A 15579-nucleotide genomic window follows, 5' to 3' on the forward strand; every position below is an offset into this window, starting at 1 on the left:
CGCCGCAGATATCCGGCTGTGTCATTATATTCACATGCGCGCCTACAATGATATAAACTGCGAGACAGCACTCAGAATTTTCAGAATGAAATTTCTTGTTTTTCTTTCCCATCAACTTCGATTTGTTCCGTTGATGCACGGCACATTGAGGCTCCCATCAACTACTAGCAAAGTGGAGCACTGAAATTGGCCCGTCCTAGTGTCTGCGAGCTACCGAGACGTCGGAAATTCAGTAATTAAACATGGAGCCAAAGGGCAGATGGCGCTCTAATCACGATTTGACTGCTTACATGCACTGAATATCACCCGACCTTTGGGTGATTCTAGCTCGTGTTGACCAACGGTGTTCCCGACAGTTATACGGACGACCTTGAAATCACCAACGAAAAATCCACAAGGCGGAGTGTTTCTGGCCAAATGACGGGAAATTGGGAGATTGAGGCGTGTTCACAGTATGAGCACTGCCGTCGGTTCAAGTACCCATGGTGTATGAAGTTGTCATGTGTGATGTCCCATTTACCCAAGATACTCAGTGAGATGGGGGAATATTTGTCACGAGGGTGAAGCAAGAGAAACTGAGCACAATGAACTCGATTGATGTCTTATTCTCTCCCAGCTATTGTCTTGGACAGCAATGACTTTTGTCTTGGGCGGCATAATATTGAGGTGGGGTAATTTTACTTGCAAATGAAATGTCTTTCAAGAGCCAATCAATCCTTGGAAAACGAAGAGATTGGCTCAGCGCAACACGCAATACGGCGCAAAAGCAAAAAAAAGAAGAAAAAAAAAAGATCCATTGAATGACCCGACCTTTTTTCTTGTGTGTGGTGGTTGGCGTTATTTTAGCGGCTTGCCGCCCAATCGTCATTTTGGAGCTGCATGCAATTCCCCGGACGTGCCTTAACAGCCACTGAGTGCCATCCGTCGTCTGACGGGTTTTGATGCCCATTAAGTTGCCTCCTCATTTCAATTTTTTCCCTTCCCTTACCAAGCACTTTTGTACGTCGGTTTCCTTCCCTCGCCTTGCAGTGCCGCCGTCTGCAGTGTTCTTTGCCCTTTTCGCCCTTCTGGCCTGTTGGCTAGGTCTCCGCTGCGAATCTGTCATTCTTCAGCTCGTGGCCACCCTGTTGCATTCCTGTCCGGGCGAGACAAGAGACTCTTCCATCCTCCATCGTCTGGCCCTTCTTGTTCCTGCACCGCCCCCTCTGTCGCTTGCAATCTCCGTATCGGCACGCGAGCACGAGACCGGGTGGGCGTCGCGTAAAGTGCCAGCAAATCTCATCTCGCCGGGCCACCCAAACTGAACCTGAACCTGTATCTGCGCCCATTCTGTGCAACATCTCTCCATCTGCTTCTACCGTCGCCCGAGGCACACCGCGAACCCTGTGAAGACGTTCTCCTCCCTAGGCATTGCTTGGGGGCGTACGGCTGCCCACGAACTAAGCCTGGAAATTGACTGCCGCCTGGAGAAAACGGCTGACGACGCCTCATCATCCAACCATCCTTCGCCGTGAAATGCGTGTCTTGTTGTCCTCGTCGAACTACCAATCAACAGTTTGAATAGGTCTACGCAGCATGGGGGAAGCCATGGATGTCGCAAACTGTGACGACGCAAAGAGTGTCCGCAGCCTGAGGATGGATCTGGACGAGAGGGTCGTTGAATGCCAGGACGACGTCGAGATGCGGCCGGACGACTCCGACGACGGAAGTTTCTCCTCGCTCATGACCACATCCATGGTAACGACATTTCTCAACACTACCTCGAGTCCCGTTTCTCCCGGCCCGTCAAGCCCATCGTTTCAGATGGCCAAGAGCACGTCTTTTGTTCCGCCCGCGCGACCCAGTAGTACGCCGTTCCCACATCCCGAAACTCGAAGCCCGCAAATCTGCTGCCTGGCAGATTCAGAGTCCTGCCCCGATGCTAGTGGCTGGGACGAGTCGTCGACCGAATCCGTTGACGCTGCGGCCGCAAGTCCACCTGCGCGGCATTTCGAACAACTTCCCACCGAAGTCCATGAGGCGATTCTCGATCACATATTCGGATACTGCGTGTCTGCTACGTCGAGAAGCACAATGAGGATTTCCAGTTTGACTAGGGGGTGGAGCACGGCACTTCGCCATTCGCGGAGGCGGGAGCTCACTGCATTAGCTCTGGTCAACCGTGTATGGAGTGTCTTGGTCCAGCAGAGGCTATTCCGGCACATCAAGCTCAAGGCGACGCTTGACTCCATCAATAATGCCATGGACTTTTTGGTTGAACGACCCCATCTTTCGTCGTATATCAAGCACATTGAGATTTGGTTTCCCGTTTTCCAACCAACATACGGACCGTTGGCGTTGTCCAACACTCTCACATTACCCACCGTAACGACGGATGGGCTGACCAATGCCACATACACATTACCAGGGAACAACTGTACCCTTGAGCAAGTGTTTCAATTCGTTGCCGCCGCGCTTCCTGAGACCAAAGTACTCACTCTGGAAGGTGGGGAACGACGCAAGGCTCCCCGAGTGGTTCACTTTGACATGAGGATACCGGGCTTGGCAGCGGAGGATCGGCAACTTCTTCCTCTCAGCTCGGTAACTACCTTGGTAACCAAAGGCCAGTGGAATTTGATGAGGGATGGTGATGACTTCAGAATCCTCATGGAGGCATTGCCTAATCTGGAAGAGTGGCAGGGGTCTTACAGCAAGCCGAAATCTAAGAGTTATATCACAGCCTCCGATTTCCTGCCGCTCTTACCAAGCCACGTTACAAATCTTTCACTCTGCATGGAAAGCGATTATCGACGAGAAGGGGTCATGCCAGCTTTTTACTATAAAGTGGCTCAAAAGGCTCACCTCTGTGCCAGCATGGCCCGAGTCTTGCCATCGTTGGAGCACTTTGCTTACACCGGTCGTGTTTGCCACCATTTCTTTGATGCAGCAATGCGATTAGCCGATCCCCTGACTACGAAGCTCAAATCCATTGATATCACTGTCAAGAATTGCTGTCGTCAGTCCTTCAGTTTTCACGACTCCGGCTCTGGAATCCAGGATATGGCATTTATCGAGGCGTTCGAGAAGCTCGTTGTTTCTGCGGTCCGATCGATGGACAAGTTCAAAGGGATCGAATACTTGAGGATTCGATTTGTTGATCTAGGTTTGTTTATCCGGCCTGTCAATTCTCATCAAAGGCAACTGCTAATATTAGTGTTAGATTCCGTGTTGCCACCGTTGAACCCGTATTTCCTTATGCAGAATGGAAAATGCACTGGGGTCTGGAGTGACTACATCATCACCGAAATGAATAGGGTTCGACCCAACACCACGTTCCCCGGATTGAGCGATACCTTTGGAAACATTGTCTACAGCAAAGATGGCCGGATGATTATCGCTCCTGAGCCATCTAGACCACGCATCACCTCTCTTAAACTGTCCAATTACCGATCACTTGCTACTCGAATTACTATTCAGTAAACTGCATGGTGAAATTTTGTCGACCGGAGAGATTATATCAAAAGCATCTTGCATTGGGAATATTGAGCAAGTATTTTCGCACTTTTATTCCAATTGAACACAAAAACAAACCAAAAACCTACTAAAAACCATTTATGGAACAAATACATTGGCGGAAAGGCACACAGAAATGTCATCTGATCTTCTATTTTCAAGGCGTTTGCAACTCTTTATCACACAGCACGAAGCGAGGTTTTGGGGATCTGGGTTCTCAAGTTTTCGTCTCGCCATTTCTTCTTCTTGATTTTTCATACCCTGGGACAGTCAGTCAAATAATGCGAAACAAAGCTCGGAGTTGGTTTGTTAAACTCAGTAATCATGGATATATGGGGTTCAGGGCTGCAGTTGGGTTTGATGTTATTGTTGCTTAGCATTTGCTTTTGGTAGGGTAATTCTCGGGGGGAGGAGGGGGCTCTGCAATGAGATTGAGATATATCTGGGTGAAGTAAGGTTGATACCCATAATGAAATATTTGAGATTTATGCTACAAATCGCCTGGTGCAACTACATTCGTCTATATGGTGACGTGCAGATGCCTCTTACTTGCTGAGGTTGGTACACTTCTAGTGATAGACTTGGTACTGGCTTCTGGGCTATTCGTTTGTTGACTGTAGTGGCTATCCAGAATGTGACGTGATAATAATGAAGAGCGGGAATTTTCGTCTACTAGGTAGTTGTTCTTCCACTCAGGTACTCTGTTCTCTAGTATCACCACTCTTCTATACCATCTCTGCTCTTCTTTGCCATCTGGTATAAAGTAGATACTTTTCTGCCAAGGATCTTGACACCTCTTTATCTCATTGCTCAATGTGATATGCTGGATAGTCACTCCCCCAAGACCCACCAAGCCATCAATGCAGAAGTCTGCAGAACAATGCCAACTTATACCAAGATGACCCTCGGGCAGAATCTCGCCATCACCGCCTAATGCCAGCTGCAAACACTTTGACCGCACGCCTCCGTGCTTGCACCTATAAATGCTCTTCAAAATATTTCTACACCTTTCCTTCTCCTTCTCTCTTCCCCCTCTTCCTCATTCTCTCCTCTCTCTTCCAAGCCTCCACCCACGCCCTCTATTCAGGCAACCATGGCGCTCATGACGGCTACCAGGCCTTATCCCGAGCCAACTAGTTGCTTTATAGATGGGGAAGCTTGTATCAGAACAAGCTTCAAGGTGCCAGCAAAGTGGCCTGGCAAGGACGATAAGGTGGCCCAGATGTACGTGGAGTGCCTGGAGCCTATGGTGGTCCGCCATAGGGATCCCGTCGTCCTGATCCACGGTGATTTCCACCATGGCGCGGTAAGTTATCAAGTACTCAATAAACCGTTGATATGATGTTGGGCACTGACATGTTCCAACATAGGTTTGGTTCACTAAGCCCGATGGTAGCCCGGGCTGGGCTGCCTTTTTCCTTAAGAGAGGCTGTCGCGTGTATGTCGTTGACTTGCCCGGCAGCGGCCAGTCTTACATACCTAATGATTTCGATCTTTGTTCCGACTTCATGGATGCTGAACAGAAGATGAGTGAGAAGAGCGCTGAGACTCAACTCACTGCTCCCGAGAGGAACATCGTTGGAGGCACTGCCGCATGGCCAACTGCTGGTCTGCACAACAAGTGGCCTGGAGTAAGTTTTGTCCCAACCTCAGAGGCTTTGAGTCAACATATCTAACAGCGTAGCAGACTGGCCAGCGTGGTGACCCGGCTTTTGACGAGTATATGAAATCTCAACAAGTTCTCTTTCTGCAAAAAGCAGTCCGTCAAAAGCTGGCTCAAAATGGCCTCTGCAGCCTTCTCAAGGCCATCGGAAAAGCAGTCTTGATTGGACAAGGAGCTGGATGTACAGCGGCCTGGCTTGCTGCCGATGCCATGCCGGAAATGGTCACCAGAGTGGTTGCAATCGAACCAGCTGGACCACCTGCTGCCAGAGCTCACATCAATCGCACTGGTGGCCGAACATACAGCTCGTGGTTGAGCAGAGACGATAGCGTGCGAAAGTATGGGCTTGCGGATATTCCTTTGACCTTCAACCCGCCGGCAAAGGAGTCATCTCAGGGCCCAGCTCTGGATCTCGAAGTCCGCCAGCACCCCAACAACTCGGGTTGCTATATGGCCCAGAAATACGTGCCAGGCTGTGTGGTTCCCACAAAGGATGCACCATTCAAGTATGGACAAGAATCCGTACCACGGCTAGTCCAGCTTAAACAGATGAATCACGCTGTTTTCACTGCTGAGGCAAGTTCTCATAGGATGTTCGACTGGGCTACCGTGATGTTCATGAGACAGGCTGGTGTCTCTGTGGACCACTTCGACCTGGCGCAGTTTGGAGTCACTGGAAACGGGCACTTGATGTTCCTGGAGACGAACAGCGATGAGATTGCTGCTATGGTGGCTGGTTGGACTGGGATGCCTGATGAATACAACCCTGAACCTTACACGGTTATTGATATCAGCCAATATCCTGACTTAGGCGGAAATCAAATTCAGGACCAGGACCAGGACCAAATTCATGACCAAGACGAAAACCAAAATCAGGAGCAGACTCAGGAGCAGACTCAGGAGCAGACTCAGGAGCAGACTCAGGAGCAGACTCAGGAGCAGACTCAGGAGCAGACTCAGGAGCAGAATCAGGAGCAGGGCCAAGACCAAGCGCCTCCTCAAGCTGTGGAGGCCTTTGGAGCTATTCAAGAAACGTCGTTGAAACGCCCTCGAGGTCAAGATGATGATGGAGACGATAGTTTGCCTGCTCCAAAGCGCTTGGATGCTGGCACTGGTCTCCAATCGCCCCAGGCCCAAGCCACTGAGAGCCCAACTCTTGCTTCTCTTTTCGAAGCACAATACGGCCAGCCAGCGCCGTTGCTGCAGTACAACGCAAGCTATCCCAGTCCAGAATGTGATGAGCCACTTCTTCTGGACGAGGATGCTCTCTTTGCCGGACAAATTGACCTCCTGGCACCGCAAGACGAATTTCCTAACCTTTAGTGGCACGAGCGACATATTGCACTGGGAGAAAATCTACATGGAGCAATTTAAGGAGGCGCAGAAATTTCAAGAATGGGATCCGAGTTCGATGGGTTATTAACTACGGGATGTTGGCGTTTTGGGGACACGAATTTTCGTTTCAGATGGATTTGATCTTACTTTGCTTGGGTCAATTCTTTTCTTTATTCACATGGGCTATTATCGTGCAGTATCGGGTTCGGGAACATATCGGGTTATGGCGACTAGGAATAGGAGTAGACATCTATCATCCTAATCTTATGAGTATCGGAGATTAAAGAGATGATGAAGTGACAGAGGATATCCATGAATTACTCTAACAAGGCCAGCCATGAGAGTTTGGACATCTCAAATTTGGTCGTAAAGACACACAGAAAGTGATCTCTCTCGACACACGCAATCTTATAGGGTGCGGAGTAGCGCATTGTATAGATATTTGTTCTGTGGCAGTTGATCCCATTGTTGAGCGCTAATGATCCGTCACTAATTTCAACATAATCTGTATCTTCCAATGTGTCCACCAGCGATGATTCCCAGATGAGAGACGATGAGCTCTGAATGCGTATGTGCTCATGAAAAATAAAATAAAATAGAAAGTAAAGCAGAAGAAAAATGGCATGACAAAGTATTCATCATTCTGACAATGTAGAGCTGGCCTCCAAATGGTGCCAGGCAATAAAGCATCAACAAGACAATAACCGAACACCTCATTTTCCTCACACAGGCGATGAAGGTCGGGGATCGTCATCTTTCATGTCAGGAACCCACCCCTTAGGCCGTTCACTGCCCCTCACGACAAGACCATAGCCCAGCTTCTCGACCTTGTTGATGCTCTGCCGCATAACCTCCATCTTGTTACGAAAGTCCTTGGTCGGGATCTGAGGCAGCAGCTCAAACGCACAGCCAAGTTCCTGTATGTCACTAAGAATGTTTCTGTCGTAATCACCAACCAGCTCACCCGATTGCGCCGTCGTGACCGTTGCAAACCGCATCAGCTCTCCAAACAGGTCAAATAGGCCGTACATGTAGTCATGCGGCGTCAGCACAACGTCGGCGGGAGTGGCTGCTTGCGTCTCTTCTAGCGTGATGACCTTCTGGTGCCGTAGGTAGTGTGCGAATGAGAGCGCCTCAACGAGCTCCTCTAAGCACTTCATGGAATAGCCGTAGCGATAGCGGTTGATGGACTGCACGTCGGCGGTAATGGTGGAGAGGAGTTTTGAGATTTCGGTGAGGCGCGTATCAACGTCTTGCTGTATTCCTTTTGGGAAATCTTTGTTGAGTTCTTTGACTCTGTCATAAAAAAAGATGAGCCACTGCTACTTGGACCCAGTATTTGGATGTGATTTATGATGATGATACCTCTGTAATGTGAAAATGCTGTAGGGAAGATAGTTAGCAAACGAAATAAATCATAATTAACAACAATTTTTCAACCACGAATGTACCTACATCTTCTTGCTCTGCGCCGTCACGTCTCTGGACACCTTGATGACGCGCTCCCTGCGATCGTAATGCTCATCCAGCTCATCTCGGAAGTTTTCAAACATGGAATGGAACCTGCCCCGCGGCAAATCCTGCGTGGGCTTAGCACGAGCATTGCCATCGCGGTCTCTCTTGACGCCTCCAGCCATGTCTTGGTAATTTTATATATGAAGAGGAGAAGATGATATGGCGAATGAATGCCTGTTGTGTTGTCTGTCAATGGATGGTCTTTTCTGGCGGTTTGACTGATGGAATCTGCACCCAAAGCTTTGCCTGGCTATTGCTTGAGTGGTTGAGAGTGGAGACGCGGCCTGTCCCCAACCAGCCACTAAAAAACCACAATTGCAGCGAGTGAGGTCAGAGCCCCATAACAGCTAGAGCTCCAGTTTGAGGTCATGTACCGACGCCAGCTTATCCTCATATCACAGCTACCTCTGGAAATCTTCCTCCTCCATCCACTCCTGAGAGAGACGAAGATCCAAGGAAACGAAACACAGTCTTGATTCTCATTGATTTTTGTTCGGCTCGGTCTGATTCGGACGGCCTAGACCTGGAACAATGAGCCTGGACACCAATCCACCATCCATCGCAACACGCTGTCCTTAGGCCGTCTCATCACCATTTTTATATCACCATTTTTATATCCAAAGCAACCAGCAATCTTCGCAATCATGTCATCTTCAATCCTCTCCTCGTTACTTCGTCCGGCTCCCCTTTTCTCAATTGCTGCTATTCTCCGTCTCGTTCTTCTTCTTTACGGCACCTGGCAAGACGCCCACTCTGCCGTCAAATACACGGACATCGACTACCTCGTCTTCACTGATGCCGCCCGCTACGTATCCAATGGCCTCAGTCCGTATTCCAGAGAAACGTACCGGTACACGCCCCTCGTCGCATGGATGTTAGTTCCCACTGCCAAGCCGCATCTCTTCTCCTTTGGCAAGGTCGTCTTTGCTCTAGCAGACCTGCTTGCCGGATGGCTGATCGTCAGGGTGCTAAGGAAGCAGAGGGGTATGAGTGCCGAGAGAGCCGGTGCATTTGCCGCCATATGGCTTTGGAATCCCATGGTGGCGACCATCAGCACCAGAGGCAGCTCCGAAGGCTTGCTGGGCGTTTTGACAATGGCCTTGCTGTGGGCTGTGGGAGGCAAGAGGATTGGAGTGGCGGGCTTCATCTTGGGGTTGAGCGTTCATTTCAAGATTTACCCCTTTATTTATGCGCCCGCGATTATCTGGTGGATGGATGATGAACATCTCGGCAAAGGGGTATCTAAATCGCCAGCTTCATTTGCTGACGCTGTAATCAAGTTCCTCTCTCCTCAGAGGATAAAACTCACCCTCATCAGCTTATCGACATTTATGGGACTCAATGTTCTCATGTATTATATGTGCGTCTCGCCCAATTGTCCCTTCTTATCCCTTAAACCACTACATCATTATTCTTCTTTCGCTAATCAGCTATGCTACAGTTACGGAACCCCTTTCCTCACCCATTCTTACTTCCACCACGTCACTCGCATTGATCACCGTCACAACTTCTCGCCTTACAACATCTTCCTCTATCTCGCATCCGCCAACCCATTGTCCAGCTCCCTCCACGCATTCCTCCCCCAATTGCTCCTCTCATGCCTCTTTATCCCCTTTGTCATTGCCAAAAAGGATCTTGCTACGTCTATGATGGCTCAGACTTTTGCCTTTGTCACCTTTAACAAAGTTTGCACTTCACAGGTAAGATGAGAGCAAGGTTCCTATTTCGTGTACTAGTCAACTCACAAATTTGTATAGTATTTCCTATGGTACATGATTTTTCTTCCTCTCTACCTTCCTGGATCATCTATGCTTCGTGTCCCCAGTCGCGGCATTACGGCACTGTTGCTTTGGGTTCTGGGCCAGGCCGCTTGGCTACAGCAAGGGTATGAGCTAGAATTTCTAGGTGTCAGTACCTTCTTTCCTGGCATGTGGCTGGCCTCACTGGCCTTTTTCCTCATCAATTGCTGGATATTGGGCATAATTATTAGCGATGGAGCAGAAAGAAGCATTCAAAAGGTGCATGTGATGTAAATAGCTTAGCAGCAGTAGCTAACACAAGCGTCATTTTTAAAAATGCAAAGTCTTCAAACACCAAGTGCCAATGAAATGTAGACAAGCTAATATAAAAGTTACGACGTCATCGCAGAAGAATATTTAATCAATCTGGCATATTCTGGACGAAAAAAAAGCCTTTCTCCGAGGCCAATTTCATTGATGGATATCTGAAGCAATTATAGAGCAACCCAAAGATTCCATCATCCTGGCCAGCCTCAACAAGCTTAAGCTATCGCCATGTCCGGCACTTTGCGGCCCCATTTATTTGGCCCAACCCCATTGGTCATATTAAAAGCAAGCTCCATTTTTTCATTGCTCACGACGGACGAAGTCGCAACAACGTCGCAACGTTTAATTTCACAGCATCGCGAGTACTTAAATGCCGTGATCTGCCCGGCTTGGCGTCAAGATGGCCAATTCGATTGTCTCATAGCAGAAATTGCAAGCTTCAGCAAGATAGCAATTATTATTATATCCTCCATCTTGCCTTGAGCTACGAGTTACGCCTACAGCCAACAGCAACAACTAAACGCGCAAATACCAGCAATCATGGGTCTGCCAGCCATGGGTATTCCTATTCCCCTCTTCCTGGACGACGACTCAAAATGGCAAGCTGTCCAGTCACGCGATCCCGACGCCGACGGCTTCTTTGTTTACGGAGTCCGCACCACAAAGGTCTTCTGCCGCCCAACCTGCAAAGCTAGGCTGGCTCGCCGTGCAAATGTGCGTTTCTACGCTACGGGAGAGGAAGCCAAGCAGAACGGCTTTAGGGCCTGCAAGCGATGTAAGCCCGAAGTTCTGGGACTGATGCCTGAGGAAGAAGCAGTGCAAAAGATCCGAGCATTTGTGCGGCACCAACAGGCCATCAGCGACGGAAACCGGGATATGGGAGAGATGAAGATGAGCCTAAGTCAAATGGCGAAGAAGACGGGTTTGTCCAAGTGGCATTTCCACCGCGTCTTCAAAAAGTGCGTGGGCATCACTCCCGTGGAATACTTGAAGACATTACGAGACATGGCCGCGAGCTTGAGTCCCGGGACCGGGAGCGAGAGTGGATTAAGCTGGACAGATCAGCTCGACCTGGTCCAACTCGACGATATGGACTTTGACTTTGGATTTCTCAACGATCCCCTGGCCCTCGACGCGAAAGCCGATTGCCCAGAAGCGCCAGCCTCGAATGCCTGCCCGCTTTTCACTCTGGACGACATCTTGGTGTGGCCGGAGAATTTGCCAACAAAGTAATTGCGAGCGACAGCTGACGAAGCATCAATCCTTCATGAAATACACATCCCGGCATTGGCTGTTATGCAGCGGACAACACGAGCAAATATGAGCCCGTAAACTCTCGGGGTTCGGAGTTGGACTGCGGGTGGCGATTTGCGGACGGCATATTCACGCCGCACCACATGTGGTGACGAAATCCTCCAGCTCGGTCTACGAGGGCCTTAGTCAGACGTCATTTCCCCGAGATTCCTTCGCCCCCTTTGATCCCTTATAAAGGAGATGAAGAAGAGAAAAAGAAGAAATCAATAGAAGCTCGGTACGACAAGGGGATTCATTTCCATCTCGTACGCAATTCACCATTTCACGGAGAGCGGAGGTACAAGGACCCGCCTTGGAAGCGTTGTCACTTCCCGATCGGGCAATTGGTTACTCGCTGCTGACTAAACCCTCAACGCTGATTGGCTCGCACTTCTTGGCTGAGAATCCCGTCTCGCGCATGTCAGTGAGATTGAATATCTTCAGCAGCAATTCAGGCCAAAGCTCGACCGCTTCAATCCTTTCCAGATAGCTCCGAGGCGGCGATTTCAAATTACAAGCTCAGCGATTGGTTCGGCCTGCGGGCGGAATGCGAAGGGAGCTCCATAAAGACGCAACTACCGATCTCTTAGGGGCCGCCTCGATCTCACGAACCCAGATCTCATGATAATAATAAATATCTCCTGCTCGCCTTCACACACACACTCAGCTCTATTTCACATCGCCCTGCCTAGCCATTACTCTTCACAGCTACTACCTCAATCACCTTGAGGAACTGTCCTCACCAACCGGCCTTTTAAACAATTGAGGCGTCATCTGCAACAAACAACAACTACTACAACATATAAGAGAAAACTCACACAAAAAAAACCATGTCTCAGCCACCTTCAGAATCATCACCTCTACTACCCAGAGAACCCGCCATAGAGCAGCCCTGGGACACCAAATACCTAACGCAACCCGACTCATCCTCAATAACCTCATCCGTCTCCTCAAGCATGGACCTCACAGACGTCCTCCGCGACGTCATCATCGGCTTCTCAGACGGCCTCACCGTCCCCTTCGCCCTCACAGCCGGCCTCTCTTCCCTCGGCAGCACAAAGCTCGTCATCATGGGCGGCATGGCCGAGCTCTTCTCAGGAATGATCAGCATGGGCCTGGGCGCCTACCTCGCCGCCGTCACAGAGCGCGACCACTACGACTCCGAGGAGAAGCGCCAGCTCACACAGGCCGGCTGTTCCTTACCCCAGGAGCAGCGCGACGACATCTTCTGCATCCTGGAAAAGTACAGCGTCTCCCGCGAGGCCGCTGCCCCTCTGGTTGAGGAGCTGTGCAAGAGCCGCGAGCAGTGGATTCGCTTCCGGATGGACTTTTCGTTGCGCCTTGAGAAGCCAAACATCCACCGCGCCTGGATCTCCGGCGTCACCATGGGTCTGAGTTACTTCGTTGGCGGGCTGATCCCTATGATTCCTTACTTCGTCATGGACAAGGTTGCCGATGCACTCTTCGTCTCCATTGCTGTTACCGTCGTCATCCTCCTGGGCTTTGGATACGTCAAGAATTACGTCGCGATTAGGAATCACAGGGCAGGTCTATGGGGCGCTATCCAAACGCTGATAATAGGCGTCTTGGCTGCCGGAACGAGCTACATCCTCGTCAAGGCGTTGGACAGAACAGATGTATAAGTCGTGAACTTGGTTTCATGTAATATTATTAAGGGATTCATTCACACACAATGGCGTTGGTAGGATTGGAAGCGTGGAAAAGGGAAAACAAGAACCATCACGCTGGCGTTTAGCATATAATTAGTACAAAAGTCTGTTTCACCAAGAGATGAAGCAGCTCATTGCATGAATAATGAATGATAACTCTACTATTTGACAACTACTTACGCTGTATAATTCATCCGCTGTGCTACCATATTCGCCCTCATATTTCGCCATATACACACACTAAGTGAGAATATCTGAAAAGTAGCCTCGCTAGCGGAGATAAAATCTCTGAGAGAATCCTCCCTCATTCATATAGACTGCTCAGTCATCAGAAGAATCTTTGGATGCATCGTCCTCCAAAAGGTGACGGTTCTCCTTGACAATGTCCCAGTCCGGGTTACTATCACTCTGGCCGGAATCACCGTCATGATTCCGGCCACGGCCATTGTTCTGGTTGTTGCCCTGATTCTGGTCATTGCCATTATTCCGGTCATTATACTGCTTCCCCCAGCCTTTGACTTTGCCCCAGAATTTGCGTACATTGCTTCCACGTGGACTTTCCTCTTCAACTTCTTGTTCCGTCACGATCGTGTCGGGTTTCTGAGAAAGTAGCGAAGCAAGATCTTTTTCCTCCCCAATCTTTTGTAATATTGCAGCTATATCGGACTTGAGAGAATTCTCCACAGCAGAATCTTTGGTTTCTTCAATCTTTGGTAGTGTTGCAGCTATATCGGACTTGGGAGAAGACTCCAAAGCGGAACCTTTCTTTTCTTCAGTCTCTGGTAATGTTGCAGCTATATCAAGCTTGAGAGAAAGCTCCGAAGCAAAATCTTTTTCTTCTGCAACCTCTGGTAGCATTGTAGCTGAGTCGGATTCGAAGGAAGACTCCGAAGCAGAGTCTTTTACTTCTGCCACCTCTGGTATCGTTGTAGCTACACTAGTCCTTCGAGAAGGCTCCGAAGTAAAAACTCTTTCTTCTGGAGCTTCCGGTATTGTTGTAGCCATGCTAGACGGGCGAGAAGGCTGTGAAGTAGAATCTTTTTCTTCTGCAGATTCCACTATTGTTGTAGCTATGCTAGACCTGCGAGATGGCTCTAAAGTAGAAACCATCTCCTCTCTAACTTGTGATTGAGTTGTAGCTGTGCTAGATGTAAGAGAAGGTCCCAAAACCAAATATTTTGCTTTTGTAGTCTTTGGTCGGATTATAGCTATGCCGGCCTTGAGAGAAGGGTCCGAAGAAGAGTCTGCTTCCTAGGCATCCTCTGATATCGCTGTAACTGCACCGAACACGAGAGAAGACACCGAAGGATCATCCACTGACTCTTCAATATTCGCAGGCGTTGGTGTTGTCTCAGAGTCGAGAGAGTCACCGAAAACGAGAGAAGACAGCGAAGCAGCATCCACTGACTCTTCAGTATCCGGAGGTGTTGGAGTTGTCTCAGAGTCGAGAGAGGGCAGTGAAGAAGCAACTTCCACATCCACATCCGCATTAGCATATAGATACCTCACAGTTTCCACAGGTAGCTGGAAGGAAACTCTTGGTCCTGCCTGGCTAACGCCAGTGCGCTCAGTAACCCTTGGATGTAGATTCCTCTGCCTGAGAGGTCGTGGTATCGCCCTCTCGAATTCGAAAGAAGGTAGCGCAGGAGGAGGATCGCTTTGTACTGCAGCCCTCAGACGTCGATTTCTCGCCTCGATGGCTCGTAGACTCCTCACTCCCACAAACTCCGAAGACGGCAGTGCAGCAGCATCTGGTTGTACCACAACTCTTGTCATCTCAATGCTCTCAGGCTCGGTCTGAATAGCCACATCATCATTCTGGGGAGGAGCTAATCGCCAGGATCTGCCAAAGACACCAGCATCAGCTCTTATACCTCACAGGACGAATAACAGGGATACAAACTGGAGATCATTGAACTCCCATAAAAATTGCGTAATACCAATGTCGCTCACGGTAAGGAACGCTACAGAGCCAACACAAGTTAGACAGGGAGATATAGAGAAGCACAGGTCAACTTCAATCGGTTTTGGCTTTCAGAGAACCACCAGAAGCAAACGAAACCAAGGGCTGCCCACCTAAAATATTTCGCCCAACCGAACCCAACGGCCTCGTCCGCGCCCAAATAAATGTAATGGCGGACACCATGAAGAGCTTCGACATGACGTTCAGGACGAGTAAGAAGTCGATCGTCGCAGGAGCACGAAAGAATGCTCTGACCTGCGTGAAAATCGTTCGTTCGTCCCTTGCAAATTGGGCCTGTAGGCGTTGACGCTCTCTTGATGGCGGGTTTGGTTCAGCCATTTTCCGCTTGTTTATCGCGGTGTGCTGTCTTTGATAGGATGACTTGCGTAGGCTTTAAATGAGCGTATGGAAGGAGGTGAGCAAGTAAAATAGGTCAGAGAATGGTGATGTTTGAGCTTATAGTTGGTGAATTGAAGAAATATGTTATTGTTACAAGGAGTGCAATAGGCCGAGATTAGATCACACTATCGCCTCCTGTGAACTTTCCTCTTTTGAATTTGTTGCAAGTGGCTTGGAGAAGCA

The 15579-nt window shown here is 49.3% G+C and overlaps 8 protein-coding genes across 8 annotated transcripts; 5 read left to right on the forward strand and 3 right to left on the reverse strand.

Moving 5' to 3' along the window:
* The first annotated feature begins 1440 nt into the window (after nucleotides 1–1440).
* V8C40DRAFT_14144 (uncharacterized protein) lies at nucleotides 1441–3603 on the forward strand. The gene is made up of 2 exons (XM_083211210.1): nucleotides 1441–3142; nucleotides 3200–3603. The coding sequence occupies exons 1-2, from the start codon at nucleotides 1576–1578 to the stop codon at nucleotides 3457–3459; spliced, it is 1827 nt and encodes a 608-aa protein (XP_083079377.1). The 5' UTR covers nucleotides 1441–1575; the 3' UTR covers nucleotides 3460–3603.
* A 982-nt stretch (nucleotides 3604–4585) lies between these two features.
* Nucleotides 4586–6549, forward strand: V8C40DRAFT_279448 (Alpha/Beta hydrolase protein; the record flags this gene model as incomplete). Its single annotated transcript, XM_083221233.1, has 3 exons — nucleotides 4586–4798; nucleotides 4863–5123; nucleotides 5180–6549. The coding sequence occupies 3 exons, from the start codon at nucleotides 4586–4588 to the stop codon at nucleotides 6476–6478; spliced, it is 1773 nt and encodes a 590-aa protein (XP_083079378.1). The 3' UTR covers nucleotides 6479–6549.
* A 77-nt stretch (nucleotides 6550–6626) lies between these two features.
* Nucleotides 6627–8262, reverse strand: V8C40DRAFT_230628 (Translin). The gene is made up of 3 exons (XM_083212756.1): nucleotides 7946–8262; nucleotides 7856–7873; nucleotides 6627–7786 (listed from the first exon to the last, which is right to left on the reverse strand). Exons 1-3 carry the CDS (start codon nucleotides 8125–8127, stop codon nucleotides 7213–7215), a joined length of 774 nt encoding a protein of 257 aa, XP_083079379.1. The 5' UTR covers nucleotides 8128–8262; the 3' UTR covers nucleotides 6627–7212.
* Nucleotides 8263–8386: 124 nt separating this feature from the next.
* V8C40DRAFT_230630 (glycosylphosphatidylinositol-alpha 1,4 mannosyltransferase I) lies at nucleotides 8387–10100 on the forward strand. The gene is made up of 3 exons (XM_083212757.1): nucleotides 8387–9365; nucleotides 9447–9705; nucleotides 9763–10100. Exons 1-3 carry the CDS (start codon nucleotides 8650–8652, stop codon nucleotides 10036–10038), a joined length of 1251 nt encoding a protein of 416 aa, XP_083079380.1. The 5' UTR covers nucleotides 8387–8649; the 3' UTR covers nucleotides 10039–10100.
* A 326-nt stretch (nucleotides 10101–10426) lies between these two features.
* On the forward strand, nucleotides 10427–11749 carry V8C40DRAFT_14173 (metal binding domain of Ada-domain-containing protein). Its single transcript, XM_083211212.1, has one exon. It carries the CDS (start codon nucleotides 10612–10614, stop codon nucleotides 11302–11304), a length of 693 nt encoding a protein of 230 aa, XP_083079381.1. The 5' UTR covers nucleotides 10427–10611; the 3' UTR covers nucleotides 11305–11749.
* V8C40DRAFT_14174 (VIT family-domain-containing protein) lies at nucleotides 11750–13209 on the forward strand. Its single transcript, XM_083211213.1, has one exon. It carries the CDS (start codon nucleotides 12195–12197, stop codon nucleotides 13005–13007), a length of 813 nt encoding a protein of 270 aa, XP_083079382.1. The 5' UTR covers nucleotides 11750–12194; the 3' UTR covers nucleotides 13008–13209.
* Nucleotides 13210–13298: 89 nt separating this feature from the next.
* Nucleotides 13299–14385, reverse strand: V8C40DRAFT_14175 (uncharacterized protein). Its single transcript, XM_083211214.1, has one exon. The coding sequence runs from the start codon at nucleotides 14142–14144 to the stop codon at nucleotides 13356–13358; it is 789 nt and encodes a 262-aa protein (XP_083079383.1). The 5' UTR covers nucleotides 14145–14385; the 3' UTR covers nucleotides 13299–13355.
* Nucleotides 14286–15336, reverse strand: V8C40DRAFT_260691 (uncharacterized protein; the record flags this gene model as incomplete). Its single annotated transcript, XM_083219172.1, has 3 exons — nucleotides 14286–14877; nucleotides 14938–14998; nucleotides 15135–15336. The coding sequence occupies 3 exons, from the start codon at nucleotides 15334–15336 to the stop codon at nucleotides 14286–14288; spliced, it is 855 nt and encodes a 284-aa protein (XP_083079384.1).
* Nucleotides 15337–15579: the final 243 nt, after the last annotated feature.

Source organism: Trichoderma camerunense, assembly GCF_050948025.1.
Source record: "Trichoderma camerunense strain CBS 138272 chromosome Unknown V8C40scaffold_1, whole genome shotgun sequence".
Lineage (NCBI taxonomy): Eukaryota > Fungi > Ascomycota > Sordariomycetes > Hypocreales > Hypocreaceae > Trichoderma > Trichoderma camerunense.